This window comes from Symphodus melops (assembly GCF_947650265.1).
Source record: "Symphodus melops genome assembly, chromosome: 11".
NCBI lineage: Eukaryota > Metazoa > Chordata > Actinopteri > Labriformes > Labridae > Symphodus > Symphodus melops.
Genome location: NC_136701.1, coordinates 9,712,836 through 9,735,779, shown reverse-complemented (window position 1 = coordinate 9,735,779; position 22,944 = coordinate 9,712,836). Strand labels below are relative to the sequence as shown.

The 22,944-nt window shown below is 44.1% G+C and overlaps 1 protein-coding gene across 3 annotated transcripts; it reads left to right on the top strand.

The window, feature by feature from the left end:
• The first annotated feature begins 114 nt into the window (after positions 1-114).
• On the top strand, positions 115-22,775 carry thoc2 (THO complex 2). 3 transcript variants are annotated; one of them, XM_079355643.1, is made up of 39 exons: positions 116-419; positions 2,024-2,079; positions 4,527-4,618; positions 5,632-5,683; positions 5,807-5,877; positions 6,574-6,695; positions 6,802-6,935; positions 7,391-7,551; positions 7,805-7,897; positions 8,109-8,264; positions 8,394-8,566; positions 8,747-8,942; positions 9,038-9,076; positions 9,170-9,300; positions 9,618-9,719; positions 10,671-10,755; positions 11,400-11,493; positions 11,611-11,691; positions 11,835-11,931; positions 12,011-12,128; positions 12,249-12,428; positions 12,517-12,681; positions 13,428-13,703; positions 13,906-14,047; positions 14,256-14,413; positions 14,803-14,931; positions 15,051-15,182; positions 15,302-15,486; positions 15,831-16,006; positions 16,230-16,332; positions 17,023-17,408; positions 17,557-17,615; positions 19,229-19,264; positions 20,461-20,592; positions 20,757-20,823; positions 20,948-21,093; positions 21,274-21,403; positions 21,811-21,863; positions 21,952-22,775. In XM_079355643.1, exons 1-37 carry the CDS (start codon positions 355-357, stop codon positions 21,364-21,366), a joined length of 4,683 nt encoding a protein of 1,560 aa, XP_079211769.1. In that variant the 5' UTR covers positions 116-354; the 3' UTR covers positions 21,367-21,403; positions 21,811-21,863; positions 21,952-22,775. The 3 variants fall into 3 exon arrangements, with proteins under 3 accessions (XP_079211770.1, XP_079211769.1, XP_079211768.1); XM_079355642.1 differs by having other exon boundaries at positions 117-419; positions 21,274-21,350; positions 21,817-21,863; XM_079355644.1 differs by lacking the exons at positions 20,757-20,823; positions 20,948-21,093; positions 21,274-21,403; positions 21,811-21,863; positions 21,952-22,775 and having other exon boundaries at positions 115-419; positions 17,557-18,677; positions 20,461-20,501.
• Positions 22,776-22,944: the final 169 nt, after the last annotated feature.

Genomic DNA, 22,944 nt, shown 5'->3' with positions numbered 1-22,944 from the left:
TTTTATGAATTGCACGAACACACAACAAGCACACATTTGTATTATTTTTTAGTTAAGGCTACTGACGTTAGGAAACACAACTGGACAATTATGTTGTGTATTTCACTGTATAAAATGTCTGAATCTTTCAATTGTTATAGAACTCGTTACCATTGTAAATAGGTTCAAACTAAATGAGTCAATGAACCCAGATAGTAGCTCCAGCCCACATGGTACACAAAGTTCAGTTTTAACAAAGCCCTCAGAGACAGTCCCAGCATGCTACAGGGAGCTAGCAGCAGTAGCTAACCAGCACATTTGACCCTGTGTGTGTGTGCCATGATGAACTAGACATCCGGGCTGTGTGTATGGAAGATGGCGACACTTATCCTCCCCTGTGAATGGATCAAAAACTGGGAAAAATCAGGAAAACACGAATTGTGAGTTAATATGAACTTAACAAAACGGCACACATTAAAGTCGTACATTAATATGACAAAAGAGACAAAAGATGCGCAGCTAGCTCGGCTAAATAGGACGAGCTTTCAAAGTGTGTTTGCTGCGGCTACGTTAGCAAGCTAGAAAACATTTTAAGTTGCCTGCTAACGTTAAGCTAATGACAAAAGCAATGTGTATATTTCGTATTCGATTGTGAACATAGTACATTTAATTATTTATATGTTGTGGTGTATTACATGAAAGGTAAAGATGCGACGTCCTAGCGATTCGGTTAGCCCCCTCTTTAATTTGTAAACACGGTGATCTCGCTAAGCTAAGCTACTTAGCATCCGCGTTGCTTTACTCTCTTGCTGCCTTTATGTCACTGGTCCCTAAATTGTTGGGGAATTGGTGCCAACGTTTAGATAGTGTTCTTACTTTGCACATAATCATGCAACCAATTAGCATCTGGTGTATAAAAACAATAAAGTAACGTTGTGTAACGCATATTAGCTAATAGTAATCAGGTGGAGGGAAAATGTCCTAAAGCTATCCTGTAGGTAACCGTAACTTAAGCAACGGTTTCCGAGATGTCGGCCGCCAGTAACACTTATAATGTGTAAGCATATATTATCCGTATTTTTTTCAGTAAACATTTTTTTTTTTAATCAAAATTTCACAAGGACATTGTAGTCTAAGGTTAGCTATCATTAGGCTAGCACCCGAATCAATACCATACTATCTAATTTAAGCTAACCGTATCGCGATGAAAACTCTTTGCCAAGTGATGATATATTAATCGGGTTAATTCATTGTTTTAGTTCATTACTTTGTCGCACCTGCTTATCTGAGGTTAGGCAGCGCTACTAACTCGTCCTAACAAAATCTGGAAATCGGTAACACGTCCTGGGACGATGCGATGTTCAGGTTATCAATCCCCAAGACAGAAAAAGATGCTAGAATAAGGTATTTGTCCAAATCTTAAAAATCACGAACTCAGCTCAGTAAAGACAATAGACTCGTCTACAGTGCTGGTTGATTTTAGGGTCTGGAGGAGGCCTTCATATGTGAGGCCTGCAGAGAGATGATTTAACTGTAACTACTCAATAATCACATTCATGTTGTATATTCATATTAACTGGATAACTCGTATTAGAATTGTTCAATATGTTCTTCTTCAATGGTATTGACGGGAAAAGCCGGCATGCGTCCTCACACAGTTGATATTCACAGATGAGATGAAGCAGTGAAGCTCAGTTAATACAAGAGTACAAATACCTGAGGTGACGAGCAAGTGAAAGGACATTTGATGTGCTGATAATTAAAGTCCTAGATGAAAGAGTTTACTGCTGATAAATACTGTACTGTTATACTGTTATTTGATTGAGTAGTGAATACAGACAAGCGTCCTCATGGTAATATCTCTCTGGTTGTATCTGACAATTTGCTCTCAGTCAGATACTGTTGATCTGACTGAACATTAATTGTACTGTAGTTTTCAGAATACAACATCGAAGTGAAACAAAGCGAGGTTGGTTTCTTAAGTTTTACAGTCTGAATAGTTCCTGTTGTGTAATTGACCAGAGTTTTGTCGTTTAACTTGTAGCGTTCAACTCTGCAAAGACCTCACGGAGAAAACAGATCATGGAAGTGAGATTAGAGGTAAGTTTCAAATGACTTCTGTTCTATTGAATGTTCATCTTCACGTCAGTGTATTATAGCGTTCCTGGGGTAAACACAGACAGACATTATGAGAACAAATGTGGTACTTTGAATCACATACATTTTACTTTCCCCCTGTGTAATCTCATGACCAATAGGAATGCTAAAATGTGGTAAACCAACAGATGTTGGTATCACAATAACACATCAACATAGACAGTATGTGTTTTTGTCAACTCGTATTATGCTCTGTAACATGGCTCTCTAAAGAATCTACAATCTACAATTGGCACCGGTACATTACATTATGTCCCTGAAGAGTTCACTTGTGCTTGGAGGGCACGACATGCACTCTGAAGGAATACATTTGAGGGCACCTTTCAAAAAACCAAAGGACACCTTACATGGTTAAAAAAAAACCAATAAAACATGAACTAGTTAAAAGGAGATAATTGACAGTTTTCCATAACAAGATTAAAAACAGGAGTGAATTGGGTGGAAATCAGAGTGAGTAGGCTTGTTTGAACAGATGGGTTTTGAGTCGTGATTTGAAAATGGACAGAGAGTCGAGGGAGTTCCGGAGGTTGGGGGGGGGGGGGCAGAGCGGCTGAAGGCTCTGGACCCCATGGTGGTCATGCACACAGGAGGGATGAGGAGGCTGAGGGAGGAAGATGATCTGAGGGTCCGGCTGGGTGCGTTTATGTGGAGGAGTTCAGTGAGGTACGGAGGGGCGAGGTTATGGAGGGCCTTGAAGGTTAGGAGGAGAGTTTTGTATGTAATGCGGTGTGTGATTGGGAGCCAGTGGAGCTGCTGGAGAAAAGGTTTGATGTGGACTTTTGAGGGAGACCAGCGAGAAGGGAGTTGCAGTAATCCAGACGGGAGGTGACCAGAGAGGTGGAGAGGTAGAGCTGGGTGTCGTCCGCATTACAGTGAAATTGAATGTCGTGTTTCTGGACTATATGGCCGAGGGGGAGAAGGTAGATGATGAAGAGGATTGGACCAAGGACAGAGCCTTGGGGAACACCGGAGGAGAGTGGAGAAAGCTGGGATGTGAATGTTTTTAACTGAATGAACTGAGCGCGGTCGGAGAGATAGGAAGAAAAGCAGTCCAGGGCGTGTGCCAGATAAACCAATGGATGCCAGTCAGTGGAGGAGGATGGAATGGGAGATGGTATCAGAAGCCGCAGTCAGGTCGAGGAGGATGAGGATGGATAGAAGTTCGGGGTCTGCTGACATCAGGAGGTGGTTGGTTATTTTGAGTAGGGCAGTTTCAGTACTGTGATGGGGGCGGACTGGAACTGCTCACAGTTTGTTATTGGAGAGGTGGGAGCGGACTTGTGATGCAACTGTTCTGTTTCCAGAATTTTTTTAAATGTATGGTAAGTTTTTGCAGCAGATTTCAGAGGTGAGGGGTTCAGAACCAGATGTGAGGGAGGAGTGGATGATAGAGGTAACCAGAGGTGTCGGGTAGTGGAGACAGGCTTTGACCAGGGGGGTCGGGGGGGGGGGGTCTCATTGGCAAGTGGATGGTTTAGATTTCCTGTTGAGATCAGATATGTCAGCAGAGGAGGGAAGGTGGAATCATGGGAGTGGCGGACACGATGGAGCGAGTGGACTGCAGGAGGTGTGACAAGTCTGTTTCTGATGGATGTTTTTCAAATTTTGTGCTGAAATAAGTTCATGAGTGAATTACATCGGTCAGTGGAGTAGAAGTTTGAGGGAAGAGAGTCAGGTGGGCAGAGGGAGTTATTAATTAAAGAGAACAGAGTCCGGATGTTCCCATCACTGATCAGTGGCGTAGTCGTGGTCCATGGCTGTCTTTATAGAGAAGAGTGTTGGTGGTGGTGGTGATACATTTCCTTATGAAGAGTAAGGCCGGTTTTATTGTAGAGTCGCTCTTAGTTGTCGTCCTTTAGCTTTGAGGAGGCGGAGTTGGGGTGCTGACGTTGGGGAGGGCTTCGACGCTTCCAGGGCTTCCCGGAGAGAGACGGTGCGTGACGCTCTGATTTTGGATAAAGTCAGACTCCAAACAGTAGAACCTAAACATCCATCTGATCTACAACGACTCCCCGTCCTTGTGATGGCAACACATGAATGACGGCCATGTTCCCTGAACAACCGTCACTTGCCATTTTTCTTCTCCAGCCGCTTTATAGACTACGATCTTTTTGAACAAGCTGTTACCTGCAGACAGCCCAGCCACACCCGTGTGTCTGTCATTATTTGCTGAACGTCAAGTTCCTTAAATGTAAACGGGTGCCTCTGCATTGTCTTGAAAAGGGTGAATTGTCTGCTCAGTGTTTTAGCATTTATTTATTGACCTGTCTCATCTGGACATGTTTTTGTATATTGATGGCATATGTAGTATGAGAGAGAGAGTGTTCCCGTCACGTCTGTGAATTTGTCTGAAGAAGTTCTGTGTCTTGTCCGTCTTGTCTTATCTCCAGATATACAGGCTGCCTTATACGAGCTGTGCTGGCAGGTTGTACAAGGGAACCTGAAGTTGGACCTCGTCGCCAGCGTCCTCGGGGACATGATGGTAAACGTCTTCCTATTTTTGTAAAAAATTTTCATCAAGGATGGGCTGATTTTCCACACTTATGTCTGCGCTCTGTTTTTAAAGAGACTGACCTTACTCATAGACGTTTGACAACCTTTTCTGTTTTGTTGTTTGGCAAAGAATTTCTTCCCCGTCAGCAATTTTCCATTTGAAAAGACATTCCTACGATAAATCCAGCACCAGTTTGAAAGATGTTCACAAGTGGTTACAAAGGGAAAGTTTTCACTGACAAATGAAAAACATTGGTTTACAGTCTACCTTTTACACCGGAGGATCAGCACACATTAACAAAGACATCTTCAAGACACAGATTCCATTTAAAGCAGCTGGAATGATTGTAAAAATCAAAAAGTTAGGAGACAGAAGTTTAAATTAAACGTCAAACTACCTCAGCATCCAGTGTTCCCTCAGCGTTTGCAGTCTGAACAATGTTAAAAACCCTTCCCTCGACATCGTCTCTGAACACCTCACAGCCCACCTCATGTTGTTGATGTGTTGAAATGACATATTTACGTGGACTAGACTTCAGCTCACTAAAGTCATCCTTCATTGTAACCTTTTAATGCTAATATTAACAATTAATCAATATCGAGCTAATCCTTTCATGTGGAACATTTTAGTCTCATGAAAAATGGTGGAAAAGAAGACTCGGCCGGATGGATTTAATTAAAGTGCTCAAGCAGATTTTAACCTTGAAAAGCCGGTTAGTGTTCAGTGGGGTCACGATAAGTGGGACGGTAGGACTCTGGTCCTAACTGCTTGCTGAGCTCACTATCGTCACGACTTCACATGATGAAAATCAACCATTGACCATGACATTTGATTTATCTCATGCAGATTTGTGTCAATCAGTTAAATTCTAGTGATGAAAGCGACAACAGAAAACTCAAAGTACACATTGGTTCTGTACAAATATATACAAAATAATATCATTTCATGAATATCTTTCCGAACTTGAACTTTGTTAACCAACCTTCTTTTTGGACTTTCAGGAGCTCAGAGATGACATGCCATCCATTTTAGCAGATGTGTTCAGTATACTGGGTAAATATGGGCTTGTATTTCAGAAGCATCTATTGAAGTGGTGCTTCTTCTGTTGTTTTAAGGTTTCGGTGCTTGACATGTTCTAACAGTCTACATGTTTGTTTACGTGAATGTTTTCCACAGATTTAGAGACCGGTGCGCTGGAAGAGAAAAACAAACGGGACCATTACACACAGCTAGTGGGGGCTTGTTTGGTGAGAATTGTTCTTTTTGATCATCACTGTTGTAGAGACAAAATCCAGAGAAGACTCAAAACTCTCAAGGGTGCCTGAAGAGAGGTTTTTTGAGTCGTCGAACTCTGATTCGTTGAATGTCTGTGAAAGCACAGTGAAATGTGAAAAACTCCAAAAATGGCTGGTGTAGTTTTTTTTTATTCAAAGTGACTAAAATATGAATTCTCTGACAATAATTAATCCTTTTTAGACTGCAGCTTACAGGCGCGGTATTTATGGCCCCATGATGTTTCGCCTTCAATCTGAATGTGGGGGGGGGGGGTGCAGCTCTTTGTGTTTGTATGTTGTAGTTGTTTTTTTTTTAAGATTTATTTTTGGGCATTTTTAGCCTTTATTATAGAGGGAGGACAGTGGATAGGGTGGCCGCCCGCCCGCGCGAGGACTACAGCCTCAGTGCATGGGAGTGCGCGCACTGCCACTGCGCCAACAGCGCACCCCCAGAGTTTGCACGTTTTACTGTGTTATGGATGTAGAGCTGCCACTGAGCCAGGCTTCCTCAACACCAAACTGCATTTTGAAACAAATTTGAAGACGTAAAGGCAGCTGAGCTTAGTAACAGCGCTTTCTGTGGAAACGCAGCCTGAAAAGGCTCCTGCTGTCTCTGAGGCATTATAACTTCATCATAACCTGAACCTTTTTTCTTTCTTTCTTTCCCAGTTCTTCGTTTCAGAGTCCATTCTGAAGGAGAGGCTCGATCCAGAAACCCTTGAATCTCTTGGACTCATAAAACAGGCCCATCAGTTCAATCAGAAGATTGTAAAAATCAAGACGAAACTATTGTAAGCTCAGCACGCACTTTAAGACGGACGCTAAAACACACCCGTCAAAGAGGTTTTTTGCGTTTGTAACGCACAGTATTTATGTCATCTTTTTCTCTCCTTACAGTTATAAGCAACAGAAGTTCAACTTGCTAAGGGAGGAGAACGAGGGCTACGCCAAATTAATCACTGAGCTTGGCCAAGACCTCTCTGGCAACATCACCAGCCACGTCATTCTGGAGAGCATAAAGTCCCTCATAGGTACCAAACAGCTTCTCCATGTGTTTGATACTGGTGACAGTCTGCTTTTAATGTCTTATCTCTAATGTGGCTCACATTATTTTCTTCTTTTTTTTGCACATCAGTGTAAACAATACAAATCACATGAACTTTGATCATAACTCCAGGTTCACGTTTTTGCTCGGTGAACTCGGTCTGAGAAACAAAAACAGTTCTGGACGTCTGAACTATCCTCATATGTTTTATGTAGGAACAGCCTCGTCCCAGTTCTGCAACACCTGACCTTTACTCGGCACCTTCACATGCTCTGTCCTTTATCTCTCTATTCCACTTAAATGTATATGCCGCAATGTCCTTTTTTATATCCTGTGTGCCCATTGTCTTAAAGCTCTCATCCTCGTGTGTCGTGTCCGCTCGCTCACTCGGTGATCTCATGCTTTCTCACCTCTTCGTCCGTCCGTTTCTTCTGCCTGCAGGATGTTTTAACTTGGACCCTAACCGTGTTCTGGACATTATCCTGGAGGTGTACGAGAGCCGATCTGACCAGGATGAGTTCTTCCTGTCTCTCATCAAATCCTACATGTGCGAGCCGCTCACTCTCTGCCACATCCTGGGCTTCAAGTTCAAATTCTACCAGGTGAGAAAATCCCGACTGTGTCTCGACGCCAAGATGTGAATAAAAAGGAACCTGTTGTTAGGGACGTCTCATCTGTTCTCTGTGTAACTGAAATGCTTCCTTGTCATTGTGTAGTTTGCTGTGTTTTTAACTTCTTTTATCCCGAAGTCTGCCTGAACTCCAACTCTAAACCCACGGAGGAACAATATTTCATCTCAACGTGCCGTTTGATTTCATCATTACTTCACGGATTTCTTTTGCCGTCTTTCTTCAGGAGCCCAATGAGGAAACTCCCAAATCACTTTATCACATCGCTGCTGCTCTGCTTCACCATAACCTGATCGAGCTGGAGGATCTCTATGTACATGTAAGCATGCAAACACTTACATGATATGAATTATGGGCCAGAGCGATAAGAGCTGTAACCCTGGGATCTTCTTATGTGACAAAATATATTCACCTAGTTATCATAAACACTATTTCATCAGAGACGTCACATGTTTAGTTTCTGGCATCATTTGTCCAAAAACCAAAACGTTTCCTTTTCTTTCTTTTTTTTGTTGCCTTTGTCATTCCAGCTCATGCCACTAGATGCCGCCATCATCGAGGAACACAAACGAGATATCTCGGACGCCAAGCAGGTTGCCCGCAAACTGGTCATGGTTGTGTTGCCTTCGGAGAAAAATGACGACAAAGACAAGGAGAAGGAGAAAGAGGAGGAGAAGAATGAAAAGGTATCAAAGTAAACACGAGCCGTTGGTGGCGGTTGTAGAGAGGCGTTGCGTTGTACCTCTGCTCACACCACCACTGAGTTTTACTGAACTTCTCTTTGTTCGGTTTTTACTCTTCTCCGTTCCCCACAGGCTCCCGATAACCAGAAGCTGGGTCTGTTGGAGGCGCTGCTTAGAATCGGAGACTGGCACCACGCCCAGAGTATTATGGACCAGATGCCTTCCTTCTATGCAGCTTCTCACAAGGCCATCGCCCTGGCTCTCTGCCAGCTCGTGCACCTGACTGTGGATCCTCTTTACAGAAGGTGCTGCTTTTAAAAAAAAAAAATAAAAAAATAAAAAAACACGTTCTACTTGCTGCTTACTACATGTGGTCAGACCCACACGGGCGTTATCTCCGCTCAATGTCAAATCGACACGCATACAAGTTGATCTTTTTTAAAAGAAGAGACATGCACGGTTACATGCTGGTCTCTCCCTCACAGAGCGGGCCTCCCAAAAGGGGCGCGCGGACGTGTGCTGCACCCACTGAGGAGCAAGCGGGCCCCCCGGCCCGCGGAGACCTTCGAGGACCTCCGCAGGGACACGTTCAGCATGCTCGGCTACCTGGGCCCTCACCTCTCTCACGACCCCATCCTCTTTGCCAAGATCGTGCGTCTCGGGAAGGGCTTCATGAAAGAGGTGCCAAACTTCCCAAAAACCGTCCGATCGCGACCTCCTGCCCAGACACTCTTGCACCTTCAACTTTACTCATGTGGTACTCTTTTTCTTCTCAGAACCAAAGTGATGGCAGAGCTGACTACAAAGACAAAATGGTCGGTGTAAAAAGAGTCTTCCACGTCTTCATCTTTGTAGTGCTTGTTTGTTCCAGGCGCTGATCTGTTGTGGTTCTTATGTTTTCTTTGCAGGACACTCTGTTGAGTTGTCTCCTGAGCATCGCAGACCAGGTGCTGCTCCCCTCTCTCTCGCTGATGGAGTGCAACGCGTGCATGTCGGAGGAGCTGTGGGGTCTCTTCAAACTCTTTCCCTACCATCACAGGTAAGGAGCACACGCACTCACACTGGATAGTAAACCCTCAGGCGGTGCTCCAGGATGGTGTTAAGCTAGCAGATAACGCAAGCAAAGACTCTGTTCATCAAACCATGCTTGATTCTTTTTCGCCCTTCTATCATTTGGCACAGCATCTTTTTTTTTTTCTTGCTGTTATTTTTAGACTTTTTTATTTTATTTTTTGTAGTTTGAATATTTTCCCCACAATCCTGATGAGCACTGACAGGCCAGACAACATTATTTCACATGAACCGCATGTTTCCAGTCTGTCAGTAACTGTACGTCCTCTGTCTCTGCTCCCTCAGGTATCGGTTATATGGACAGTGGAAGAATGAGACGTATTCCAGCCACCCACTGTTGGTTAAAGTCAAGGCTCAAACAGTGGAACGGGCCAAATACATAATGAAGTAAGTCACCTTGCAGAAGCTCAGTGCACCATCAATGTGCAGTCTTCTATCTCAAACCTTTGTTGTTCTGTTTCTGTGCGTCCAATTCACACTGCCGGTCAGTTAGTGTGTCCTGATTGGCTGTGTGCTCCTTGTTGTGCATGTGTCAGTCATTATTTGAACCATCCCACACACTGCTCCTGTGTTCTGTAGAGCTTTGCTTTACTTACAAACAATGAATTTAAAGAGTGGAGAAGCCCTTCACGTAGATTTTTAAGCCAAGTCTCTGCAGGTTGACCGTTTTATACAGCACCGTCCCAAAGTCTTTGTCCTTTATTTTAAACGCATCGCCCCATGTCATCCCAGTCTATCACACGTAGCCCTATCAAGTCATTTCAGATACCGACGCTGTTTTGGCATCAATCCAGTTTTCACATCCTTTCTCCCTCCTTTTTTCTTCTTCTGTCCATTCACAGGAGCGCCGTGTTACTTTACTTAGTGGTTTTTTTTTTTTTAGAAACAAATGTCTGCTCAGCTGCTAATGTCTGGTCTTTATATCTTCTATATTACAAATGTGATAGAATAATGTTGATTTTCATGAAGTTCCAAATCGTATCATTCAAACATTTAAAAGTGAATCTCCTCGGACGGACTGGGTTGGATTGTTTAAACATGCAGCTGTGTGTTCATGTTGTGTTTTCTGAAGGTTAGTGACAGTTACACACTCACGGCATGAGAAAGCAACATAGAGTTTTCGGTGTTGTGTGCTGGTCGAGTAATTATTTTGACACTTCTCTGCTGTTGACGGAAATCAATGGCGTTTCTTTTATCCTAAGCCGACAGCCAAGGAAGCGTTTTGCAGTCGCGGTGAAGCTCGCAGACGTGACAGTCGCGGCTTACAGCCCTCCTGTCATCGCCTTGTCTTTTTTAATCGGCTCTTTCTTGTCCTGTGCTTTTTCTCCCCATCTCCAGGCGCTTGACCAAAGAGAATGTGAAACAATCTGGAAGGCAGATTGGCAAGCTGAGCCACAGCAATCCCACCATCCTCTTTGATTACGTAAGTGTATTTAGACAAAGTGAGTTTATTTGACTTCAGTCTCATATCGGCTGACGTCAAAGAACTGAGGGGGGAAAAAAACACATTTTCACATTCTGTTAGACTAGCTCATCTGAAGGCAACAAAGTCACTCTCAGAGCACCCGCACAGGTGAAGGGCCCCGCAGTGGTGTCAGTGTACAGCCAGAGTGATAGATTTATGAATCAAAAGTAAACGACTGAACAGGATGAGTTGGCACACTTTGAGCTTTACCGGTCAAGTTAGCAGAAAAGACGGGGACTCCAGTTTACACGGCTCTCTGTGTGCAGGTACACATCAAGGAAGTGCAAAAAAGTTCACGCTTGACCTGAACACACCTTCACTTTGGCATCACGTAGACATCTGTCGTACCTCTGTCAGTGTTCTCTGTTGTTTCTCCTTGCTTTGCGTTTATTGAACAGACGGTGGCGAGCGTTTTTTCGCACATCTGTTTCATTGTTATGAGAAGTTTCTGCTTCTGATCCATGTTTATGAAAGTGCGCGTGCTCTGTCTGTAAAGTGTCTTCAGGTGAATTACATCACGAGAGTGACTTGAGCAGGTTAGTTTGGCTGCTTCAGTGGGTGTAAATGTGCCGCCTGGTTTCGGTATCTCTTCCTCTTTTCAGATGCTGTCTCAGATCCAGTGGTACGACAACCTCATCGTTCCGGTGGTGGATTCTTTAAAATACCTCACATCCCTCAACTATGATGTCCTGGCCTGTATCCTGCAGCGTTTGGTGTTCACGCACTCAGCTTACGATAGTGCACATGTTGTCAGAGGGAAGTAAGGTAGCACCGAGGTCTTTGTCCTGTCATTTCACTTAACTGTGTCTTCAGATTGCATCATCGAGGCTCTGGCCAATCCTGAGAAGGAGAAGATGAAGCATGACGACACCACCATCTCCTCGTGGCTTCAGAGTATGTCACAACAACAACAACAAAAAAAAGAGAAGCGACGGGTTACCGGCCCGTCACATCTTTCATTTGCATGCAAAAGCAGAGAACCTGTTTGATGTTGTAATGACTTTCGGACGTGCGTCTGTTCCCTCTGCTCCGTGAAGGTCTGGCGAGTCTGTGCGGAGCCGTGTTCAGAAAATACCCGATCGAGCTGGCTGGCCTTCTTCAGTACGTCACCAATCAGCTAAAGGCAGGGAAGAGGTATGTTGACGCTCGCCATGCTTCTGTGATGTGCGGGGAAGGTGCTCTGCTTTTACAACTTCCTCCTCCTTTTCTGCAGTTTTGACCTTTTGATAATGAAAGAGGTGGTGCAGAAAATGGCCGGCATTGAGATCACTGATGAGATGACCTCAGAGCAGCTGGAGGCCATGACCGGTGGGGAGCAACTCAAAGCCGAGGTATACAGACTACATTTACGGCTTTTTACAACCTCCTACACCTACAACACTCTTGATGAAGGGCCAGTGTTTGCGCCTGAGCTCGGGTCATTCTCATTCTGGGTGGGATTCTTTCAACAGGGCGGTTACTTTGGCCAAATCAGGAACACTAAGAAGTCTTCACAGCGTCTGAAGGATGCCCTGCTGGACCATGAACTGGCCCTGCCTTTGTGTTTACTCATGGCCCAGCAACGGAATGGGGTCGTTTTCTTAGAAGGTGGAGAGAAACACCTCAAGCTTGTGGGCCACCTCTATGACCAGGTACAAAGGCCACGTTTATCAATCACATTTACGCCTCTAAGATGTCTTTCTCTACACGTTATTAAATGTGTTGTGTTGGATCCTGCAGTGTCATGACACGTTGGTGCAGTTTGGGGGCTTTTTGGCCTCCAACTTGAGCACAGAGGACTACATCAAGCGGGTTCCCTCCATCGATATTCTTTGTAACCAGTTCCACACTCCACATGACGCCGCCTTCTTCCTGTCTCGGCCCATGTATGCGCACCAGATTTTGGTGAGTGGAATAAACTGTTAGTGTGCTCCATGTCACCCTCCATCCGTCTGTTTTGTGTCATGATATGTTCCAAGTGTTGCACTGAAAAAGCTCAAACACAAAGTGGCTCGTTCGCAGACAAATAAAGGGCTGTGTGTCATCACAGCATTTATTTACCCCAACATGGATTGTTAGCTCTGTTTTTCTTAAAGCTGCTGATTAAATGTCTGTATATCCTAGCGTCTGTTCCTGCACCTTGTCCACTCTCTCATCTCCTTTGGCTCATATACTTACTCCTCACCACAAGGAACTTCTTCAACCCGCTTCAGAAATGCCAAACTGTCCCTTTAAGTCCAATAGTTGTTGTTGTTTTTTTTGTTTTTTGTTTTTTTCAGTGAAAGGTACCATGATTGTGATGGTCAATCTGTTGACCTATTAAAAGTTTTATTTTTAGTGTTAGCATCAAGCTAACAGACTGAATACACCCTGGTCCAACTGTAAAGACACTCCGCCCCCCCCCCTGGTGCCAAGTCAGATTTTAAAGTCCCCACATGTTCACACCATTTTACTGTTTCCATCACTCTCTGTGGGATGAATAGACAAAGTTTAGCTAACAGAGGTGTGAACATGCGTAAATGCTGACCATCTTCGAAGCAGATAGTAAAAATGAAGAGTGAACTCCTATGAATGAATGAATGAATGAATCCACAACAAGCTGTTTGAAGTCACCACTAACAGCCCTCACTGCGTTTCCTCTTCCTGTCCAGTCCAAGTATGACGAGCTGAAGAAAGCAGAAAAAGGCAACAGGCAGCAGCAGAAGGTGCACAAGTACGTGGCAGCGTGTGAACAGGTGATGACGCCGGTCCACGAGGCGGTGGTGTCCCTGCATCCGGCCAGAGTGTGGGACGACCTCCGCCCTCAGTTCTACGCCACTTTCTGGTCCCTCACGATGTACGACCTGGCCGTTCCAAATGCTGCGTACGATCGTGAGGTCAACAAGCTCAAGGCTCAGATCAAGGCCATCGAGGAGAACCCCGAGATAGTGAGTAGCTGAACAAGGCCTGTTCATTGGCAAAACCCTTAAACACAGCTAGTGCTCAATTTGATTTCACTAAATAAAAAGTGATGCTGCACCAGTCAAAATATAAACTGTGCAATAAAAAGAGAAGTTAATAAACATCCGTGCCAAAGCTGTCATTGTGTATTTATGGTGAGAATATGTTTGTCCTTCCCTTTCATTGTAGCCCATGAATAAGAAAAAGAAGGAGAAGGAGCGCTGCACTGCCCTGCAAGAGAAACTGCAGGAGGAGGAGAAAAAGCAAGCGGAGCACGTTCAAAGGGTTCTACACCGGCTCAAACTGGAGAAGGACAACTGGTTGTTGGCCAGTAAGTGTTCTTATGCTAACGCCGGGGACACTTCGAATGTTTGGTCTCTGAATGTGTCTGTCTCATGTAACCCTAGTCGCCTCTGATCAGTTCAGAAGACAGACGTCGTATTTCTCAAGCGTAGCGAGAGAACCACACGATGTCTGTAAATGTGATGGGAAAACGGTGTTTCGTTGTCACTAACCCACTTTGAAATTCTCTCCGGCAGAATCCACGAAGAACGAGACGATAACAAAGTTCCTGCAGCTGTGTCTGTTCCCTCGCTGCATCTTCTCCTCCATCGATGCCGTGTACTGCGCCCGCTTTGTCGAGCTCGTCCACCAGCAGAAGACGCCCAACTTCTGCACCCTCCTGTGCTACGACAGGGTGAGGCACTAGAAGCTTCCTTACTGTTCTTCTCAAACACTTGAAATGATTTGAGCGTTTACATGAAGTCTTTACTGCAGAGCCAACGAGAGCGTTATGAGAAAGGAAGAGCACATTATTCATGTGATGAACAAAGATGATAAAGGCTCTAATTTTGCAAAGTCAGCGACACCGAATTAGTCAAAAATATTGACTGGGCACAATGATGGTGCACCATCAGATTTGAACCTTAAAGGACAATTTCACTGCAAATAGAAGGAAAGCGTTCCAAGTAAAAACTTTTCGGACAGATCTCGCAGCGAGGTGAAGTCAATGACCAGTTGCTTCCTCTAAATGCGCATGTTTTTGACTTTGTCGTTGTTAATTGATCTCTTTGTGTCACCTTGCAGGTGTTCTCTGCCATCATTTACACGGTGGCCAGCTGCACAGAGAACGAGTCTCACCGCTACGGACGCTTCCTCTGCTGCATGCTGGAGACAGTGACTCGATGGCACAGCGATAGAGCCACCTATGAGAAGGTGTCCTGTCTTACCCTCTTCTCCACGCCTGGCATATGTGCATATATGTGTGTATTTGTGTGTATATATATATATATATAAAAGACTAACAGGGAAATCACTGTTTTTTGTCTCTATAGGAGTGTGTTAATTATCCCGGCTTCCTGACCATCTTCAGAGCCACCGGCTTCGATGGAGGGAACAAAGCAGATCAGCTTGATTATGAGAACTTCAGGCATGTTGTGCACAAGTGGCACTACATGCTGACAAAAGTGAGCTGCTCTTCTTCGTTCTTATTTTTTGCCCTCGACATTTTTGCCTCAGTAATCAGCGCTCTGTAGAAGATTCATCATTCATCTCTTCTAACGCCCTCTGTCCCTGCTCCATCCAGGCTTCGGTTCACTGCCTGGAGACGGGAGATTACACCCACATCCGGAATATTCTCATCGTACTCACAAAGATCCTGCCCTGCTACCCCAAGGTCCTGAACCTAGGCCAAGCCCTGGAGTGCCGAGTCCACAAGATCTGCCTCGAGGAGAAGGACAAGAGGCCCGACCTCTATGCCTTAGCTATGGGGTAACACAGCATTGTGTGCTGTTCAGCTCCATGCGGAGCATACATTCACTTTATTGTTTGGGGTCTGGTCATTGGGAAAATTAGGTCCTGAACAAGAAGTAGCCAATCAGTCCATTTTTGCCAAATTCCACCAGATAACTTAACTTTAGTCAGGTGGATAGTACTGATATGTGTCAGTGCTGTTTATAAGGCCTAGTGTGCAGGGGTTGTATCTGTAGACTTAAGATTAGCTTTCTGAGTTTTTCTGTCGGTCTAAAAGTCGTGAGACCCGGGAGTTTTGTTTTATCTTTGTTTGGTTTGAGGTTTTGTCTGTGCTGTGCAAAAACCATTTATGCATCTTACAGTTATTCGGGTCGATTGAAAAGCCAGAAGGTGCACATGGTCCCTGAGAACGAGTTTCACCACAAGGAGCAGCCAGCGCGCAGTGCCACCCCTGCCAGCCAACAGAACGGCCCCAGCAACACGGGCAAGCCGGCCAGCAGCACGAGCAAGACAGAGGAGGGGACGTCCGAGGACGGGGGTGAGTGAGGGGACTCTCAGGGAGGCTGTGTGTACGTCAACCTGACGCACTGGACAAACATCTGTTACATTAAGAATTAAAATGAAGGATTGTCGGTTTTATGAAAGAATCAAAAGTGTTTTGTTTTTCTTTTGCTTCAGTATAATTTGGCTTAAGATAGTTGGAGCATGGAAAAAAGGAGTCATTGATTCAATTCTCAAGCTGTTGTTTTGTTTGAATGCAGATCGGGGCAAGGATAAATCTCAGGGGACCACAAAGCCAGTGAACAAAACCAACAGTGCAGCGGCCAAAGTGACTACCAGCAATGGGAACGGTGCTCTCAACAGGTGAGCAGATATCTGAAATTAGCTGAACCAAAGCTTCAAATGATATCGTGTCCAGAAACACTAAAGTCCCGTTTCCACACAGCGGTCCGGTTTGGATCAGTTCAGCCTGATCCTGTTTGTGTTCCCACAGCCAACCGTGCCGTATTTAGTAGGCGGCGTGTAAGCCGGATGCTGCTAGCCGCGCCAGCTTCGTAATAGCGTCGCATGATAGCAGCGCGACACAGTGAACAAAAGCAACGATGGAAGACATCTAGCAGTTCATCTCCTTTTTTATTGGCATGTGACTCTTTGTTACAAAACACAATCCAGCTTTGTTTCATAGAAGGCCGCGTGCCGCGAGGAGAAATACAGACCACAAAAACAATCGACTGTGTTTAAACACGGCGGGATTTTGTTTTCCGCTGCCATGCAGGAAGTGATGCTTCTTTCAACCAATCAACCGACTACAGTGTTTAGCTCCACCTTTTAGGGTCGGATCGATATTCTTGTCACCCCAACAGAAGGAGCCTAAAAAGTAGGACGGTACAGGTCGGTAATCTGGGGATCTTTCCCTTCAGTCAAGTGAATTGCCACAAAATGCGAACCGAACTGAACCGAACCGAACCGCTGGGTGGTAACGGGACTTAAGTATCATGATTCTTTAAATGCTAATGTCAACATTCTTACATGAAAAATGTTTCCCCTTTTCAGCACCAAAGCCCTCAAAGACCGGGACGACAAAGAGAAGAGCGGGAAGGACAAGAAAGAGAAAAAGGAAAAAACACCAGGCAGCACTCCAGAGACAAAGGCGGAGAACCGACGTGAAAAGCAGAGAGACGAAAGAGCGGGGAAGGAGGAGCGGGCGGCACGTGAGGGTAAGGAGAAGACCCCCAAGGCAGACAGGGAGAAAGTGAAAGCTGAGGAGAAGAGCAGCAAAGACGAGAAGGCCAAAGCCGGCAACGGGGAGCCAGCGGAGCCGTCCAGGGAGCGCGACGCCGTCAAGGAGTCCAAGAGCAAGGAGAAAGGAGACCGGAGTGCTGCGGCTGGATCCCTCAAGTCACCAGTTCCCAGATCCGAGTCAGCCGAATCCGAGAGGGGTGAGGAGTCTGCTCTCTTTACCCACATATACGTACACTGTAAAAGTTTTTTATACCGACCCACATCATTTGAAGCATCGGATTAAAAATAAAAAAATCGATCATTTTTCTGAAACCTGCTCTTGTTTTGTTTTTTTTCTTTGTCCAGATCACAAAAGACGAAAACTCGACAGCCACTCTTCTCCTTCCCACTCGTCGTCTGTTAAGGTTAGTATGGCTTGAGGAAGGCTGTGACCGTTTCTTCTCTCTCTGCCGGAGCGTTCCCCTGCCGTTGCACATTCCAGCAGCCCCGAAGATCATCAAGGAGAGTTGTGGCACACACGGGCATCTGGAAACCCCAACCAAATCCATGGGCCTTGGAAAGCATTCCATGGACTTGAGCATGATATTTTGCAGAAATGGGTGAAAACCCCCTCAAGGACTTAGCCAAGAGAATATTGTGTATATAGAGTATTTTCATATTGAAATATTTATCTATTTTCATAATAATGAAAGCAGTCAGTGTGCCTTCGGAAGAAAGAATTTTTTTTTTTTAAGCAATTCTATATTCCTTGTGGATTTTTTTTGCTTTTTAAGAATAATATCCACCTGAAGTTTAACGGCTTTCTGCCAAATCAAGAGTTTCACCTTTTCATTCATCATCAATGATTTTTTGTTACGTCGAGAGCAGTGTTTTACTACTCAAAGTGATGCCCAAGAAGATTTTTCTTTGCTTCCTGCAACTCGAGAAGATTCCCCGGTTAAAATGATCGAAAGTATTTTTTTTTTTTTTTTTCCTTTTTTTTTTTTTTAAACTTGGCCCTCAACGTTCCTGGATCCAGCACGGAGTCGAGCACGCCGCTCTGCTGCAAGTGAAAACCTCACCACTGCGGCCCCATCGCCCCTTCTGTCTCCATTTGTTAAACGGGTCGGCATGCAGCCTTCACGTCACACGGCGTTTGTCCAGTCTGGCCGCTGAAGCGCTCCACACGCACCCACCAGCCATCGGCATCCACAAGTCGCACTACCTCCTGGCAAAGCACTCGCAGGGGGGGAAACCTGAGCCACCAGCAGCTGAGATCGACAGAGGAAATGTGTCGCCATTTTGAATCAGCCAAATAAAAGCAGAGGGAATAAAGCCTGCTCCTGCAAAGAGAGAGAGGGAGGGAAAGAGTGGGCGAAGCCTGAAGCGTCTGGAGCGTTGCCTAAACCACTGGAAGCTTGTGATAGGTCTTTATTTTACCTTCCACCAGAGAAATAGGCTCCCTGTGTCTTATCCGTTCCTGAACTGTAAGTGACAGCCACAGTCATTAATGTAGGGATGCAGTCAAGCACATAAGAATTGAGTGATTTGTCTTACACACACAGGCACACACACAGGCACACAGACACACACACACACACACACACACACACACGTGCACGCACACACACACACACACACACACACACAATTTAAAAGCACTTGCACTTTAGATGTATCTGATATCAGCTGCACTGTAGGACTTTTATATTATCCTGCCTGAACTTTCACACGTCTGTAGTATTCTGACTTAGCACTTCCTTCTTATATATGCTCAGGGTTTTTCTATTCAAAGTACTGACATTCCAGATTTTGAGCTTATGAAATCTCCTCATGTAATAACCTTGTCAAAGCCTTAGTCCTTGAAGGTCAGAGGTCAAGGGAGAAGTATGCTGTTGGTCCGGCAAGCCCCGACCCTCCCCCACCCCTCCCCTACTTCAAACTCTCTACTGCTGTCTGACAACCTCCTCCAAACCCCCCCCCCCCCCCCCCCCCCACCCCCTCCCAGCTCATCTGTCATCTCCATTCATCCCCACAGGACAATAGCAACGAACCCAAGGATTCCACGTCCAAGGTTTGAATTTACTCCTCTACTTGCTGCTCCGATCTTTGTGTGTCATATGTGCTGCCGCTCACTTGGAGACATGTCTGTGATTTTTTTTTTCTCTCTCCATCGTTTGTGTTCCACTCAGTTTGTAAACCACTCAAGTAGTCATGGATGGATGTGCGTGTCACCAAAGTTGCAGATTTTTTATTTTTTTTTTCTCTTCAAACTGCATTTGTAAAATCTTGTGTGTAGACACTACGTCTGATCTGACAGTATTACCCCGTAAAACATGTATGATGCAGGCATCTGCATTCTTTTCTCTCTGCCCTCTCAAATAGCACAACATTCAGTTTCTGCTTATTGTCTTTACATTTATTTTTTTTGGGGGGGGGATAGTTTTCTGCAAGATAATTGTACAATTTTCACCAGCAAGTCTGGACGTTCAGACAGATTAACAGCCGCTTCTGCAGAAGGAAACTAAAAGGCTGAACGACCTAGAAGTGCAGTCTGGTGACATCACACAGCAGCAGTGTGACGTTTAACCCACAGCACAGAGCATGTGGTGGGGGGGAGATGTGGATCCACACACTGAACAGTAATGCTTGCTCAAGAATCTGTTTTCTCACACTGTTGTCATAAACCTTTTAGTTTCTGTGTGATCAATGATTTAGTTGTGAGACTGATTTGTCTGAGTCATGTTTGTGTTAAAGAAAAGAGCTGACCATCAGTAGGCGTGCTACAAACACACATCCCATTCAAAATCATTTCTAATCTCTGTTGTAGTTTTCAGTTTGCAATTATGAAGAATTAGGTGTTTAAATCAAATAATTAATATTACATGAGACTTTCACCCTTTTTGGGGGGAGAAGAAAGATTTGCAACGACAACAAAAAACATGAAGACGATTTGAATTGGCCTAAAGGAATCCCTCACAAAGAATGATCAGGATGTGAGCACTTAAATAGCCTCTTCAGTTCTGATGCCTTTTTAATCAGTACAATAAAACACATAAAATGAGTCACTGAGCAGCGCCGTCTTCACACACATCAAGCAGACAGATCGATCACAAGCCTCAGTTCTGAGCTGGCCTTAACTTTCCATCATGGTGTGACTTAAACAAACTCCATTACTTCAATGTAAATGGAAGTCTATAAATGCACTTGTGACATCATGTAACAGGTTTCTGTTTGTCTTGTCCTCTTCGTATTCAATCATTTTTGTAGCACCACCCCAACTACAATTCAGTAGCCCGGTCCAAGAGCAGAGAGAGGGAGCTGGAGAAGAAAGAGTCAGACAACACACAAAGCCGATCCAAAGAGAAGAAAGAGGAGAAGGATCGAAAAGACAGGAAACGAGTCAGTATATAACGAGAACCAGTGTGTCCTCTGAAAGGCTTTATTCAGAAGGATTTTCAGTTCTCTCCATTTTTAAAATGTTGATTCAGAAGATAGCATGCCTACAATCTGGTATTCACATTGCGTCTGTTAAGCTGCTGTGTGTCCTGTGTTTTCTCTGCTAGGACCACACTGTCAATGATCGTGAGGCGAGCCAAGAAACCAAACGTAAAAAGGACGAGAACGGAACCAGTAAGTTTGTCGTTCACCAATCGGACGTATTCATCCTGCCAGACAAGCGCGATGTAACAAAATGCAAGCCAACAAAAACAAACAAACCCACAAATTAAAAGATGAGAACTGTATCTCTTTCCAGATTCCTCCAAAAACAGCAAGAGCGCGAGTCCCACCTGTGACTCGCCGCTTTCAGCTGACAAAGAGAAGAGCAAAAGGTCCAAATCTTCGAGTAAAGAGAAGGCAGATTCTGTGAAACCTGAGCGGACGTCCTCTGGAGGCAAAAAGGTCGACTCATCTCATCAGCCTTTACCAGCATCATGTTTTTACAGTAGTTCATCCTGGAACTTGTAGTCTTTATCTTTATTGATCACACACTGAGATTTCAGATGAGGATGTCAATGGAATGTGTACATGCAGTATGTGTCTCTGTATTTATGTTTGTTTACTTTGTTTGTTGTGCTGCAGGAGTCTCGACATGACAAAGAGAAATCAGAGAAGAAAGAGAAAAGGGACAGCAGCGGTGGAAAGGAAGAGAAAAAGCAATATCCTACAAAGTGATGCCATGATCTTGACTCTGGGTGGCTTAAATATTTAGGTATTTAAGATTTTTATTAAAAAGTAACATCAGGAAAGTTTGGCTTCTTTTCTAAGCTGAATATTTTTTATTAGAGTCTCAGTGTTTTCCCCCTGTAGTTTCCTTCATGAGACCATGAGCTCCGATTTGTGTTTCACTGAACATCAGAATTATTGCAGTTTTCAGAAAGCATGGAGAAGCAAGACAACAGGGCTTGTAAGATAATTTAAAAAATGACCCTGAACTAATACGAGTATGTAGCTGCAAACCCCTGACTCACTGTGTTGAGCTGAACTCATCTGGTGCTCTCGATAAGATGGACCTCCCTGAGATCCCGTTTTCATTTTGACAATGAGAAACACGATGAGTTGCGAAAACCAACCGTTGACTTTCTCATCCTTTGATCAGTTTGTCATTTTGCTTAACAGTGATACTCATAAATCTTCTGACAAGCACAGATAATGTGCACTGCTCAGTGAAGGTAAGACATGTTCAGCTGTCTTATAAACGCCTTTTATTGAATCTTCTCAGTGATTGGTGTCTGACATGTTTTCTCTGCTTCTCTGCAGAACTGGACAAGCTGGGTTTTTTTTTACCTGCAGCTCCACCTGCACTCTGTTCTCTCTCATTTTGCCTGTGTTGTTTTGCTGTAAAGCCCCCTCCCAAATGTTGTTAGCTGTAGTTGTCTGAACGTACAGATTCACCTCATTATTTCAGTATACAGCAAACCAATGGAAATCTGTTTGTTTATTTTTGTTTCTCTTTTATTATCCAATACAGGCACAGTGTGCTGCTACGATCACATGGTTACTATTGTTCTGAGTAGAAAAGTGGTTACTGTATGAAATTATCTATGGGTGACAGCAGCTCATCGATCCAATAATCTCATGCTTGAAAATTTGTATTTTTGTATGTTGTCAGGCTTTTTGCTCGTTTAATTGGACATAACACACTTTCCATATTCACTTACCTTATATCCTTTTTGAGATACTTAGATACTTTTATTTATTTATCTCCACCTTTTAATCCCCGTTAGGCAGTAGGCGTGAGTGACAAAACTGAAACAAAGGACCAGTTTGTATATTGTGTACAATAATAAAGAGAGTAACATGAAATTCACATCATGTTATTTCTTTTTTTTTTTTTTTCAATGTCCCTTTGTGATTTTGTGTTAATCAGGTTTTTACATAATTTATAAAAATGCCAGTTCCATTTGACTCAAATGTTGAAATGTAAAAAAGTCAGAGAAAAACAGAATCTGAATCTCTGTGCTCCAAATTCATCTGTTTAGAAAAGATTTTTGGAGATTTTATCTGCTGTACTCAATGAGTGTAAGCTTTTTAAAAAAAACAAAAACCAATAAATAAATAGTTTTCCTAGTGTGTCACTTTGATCTTGTCTCCTACCTTTCTTTATTCTCCACTCAAGGAAAGAACTGTCATTTAGCGATGACACGTGGAAGCGACAGTATTTTGAGGGGAAACGTTTAATGAAAAGAAAAAACTCCTTTCACACTCCTGTGCTCCGGAAACATGTTGGATTTAGTCTGAAAATAGCAGATC

What these genes read in the sequence shown, in the direction of transcription:
- thoc2 (XM_079355642.1), top strand. Translation starts at nt 355, where the DNA reads ATGGCGACACTTATCCTCCCCTGTGAATGGATCAAAAACTGGGAAAAA. An exon ending in AGATGTGTTCAGTATACTGG is followed by an intron (nt 5,684 to 5,806) that starts GTAAATATGGGC and finishes TGTTTTCCACAG; the next exon opens with ATTTAGAGACCGGTGCGCTG. An exon ending in CATCTCCTCGTGGCTTCAGA is followed by an intron (nt 11,692 to 11,834) that starts GTATGTCACAAC and finishes TGCTCCGTGAAG; the next exon opens with GTCTGGCGAGTCTGTGCGGA.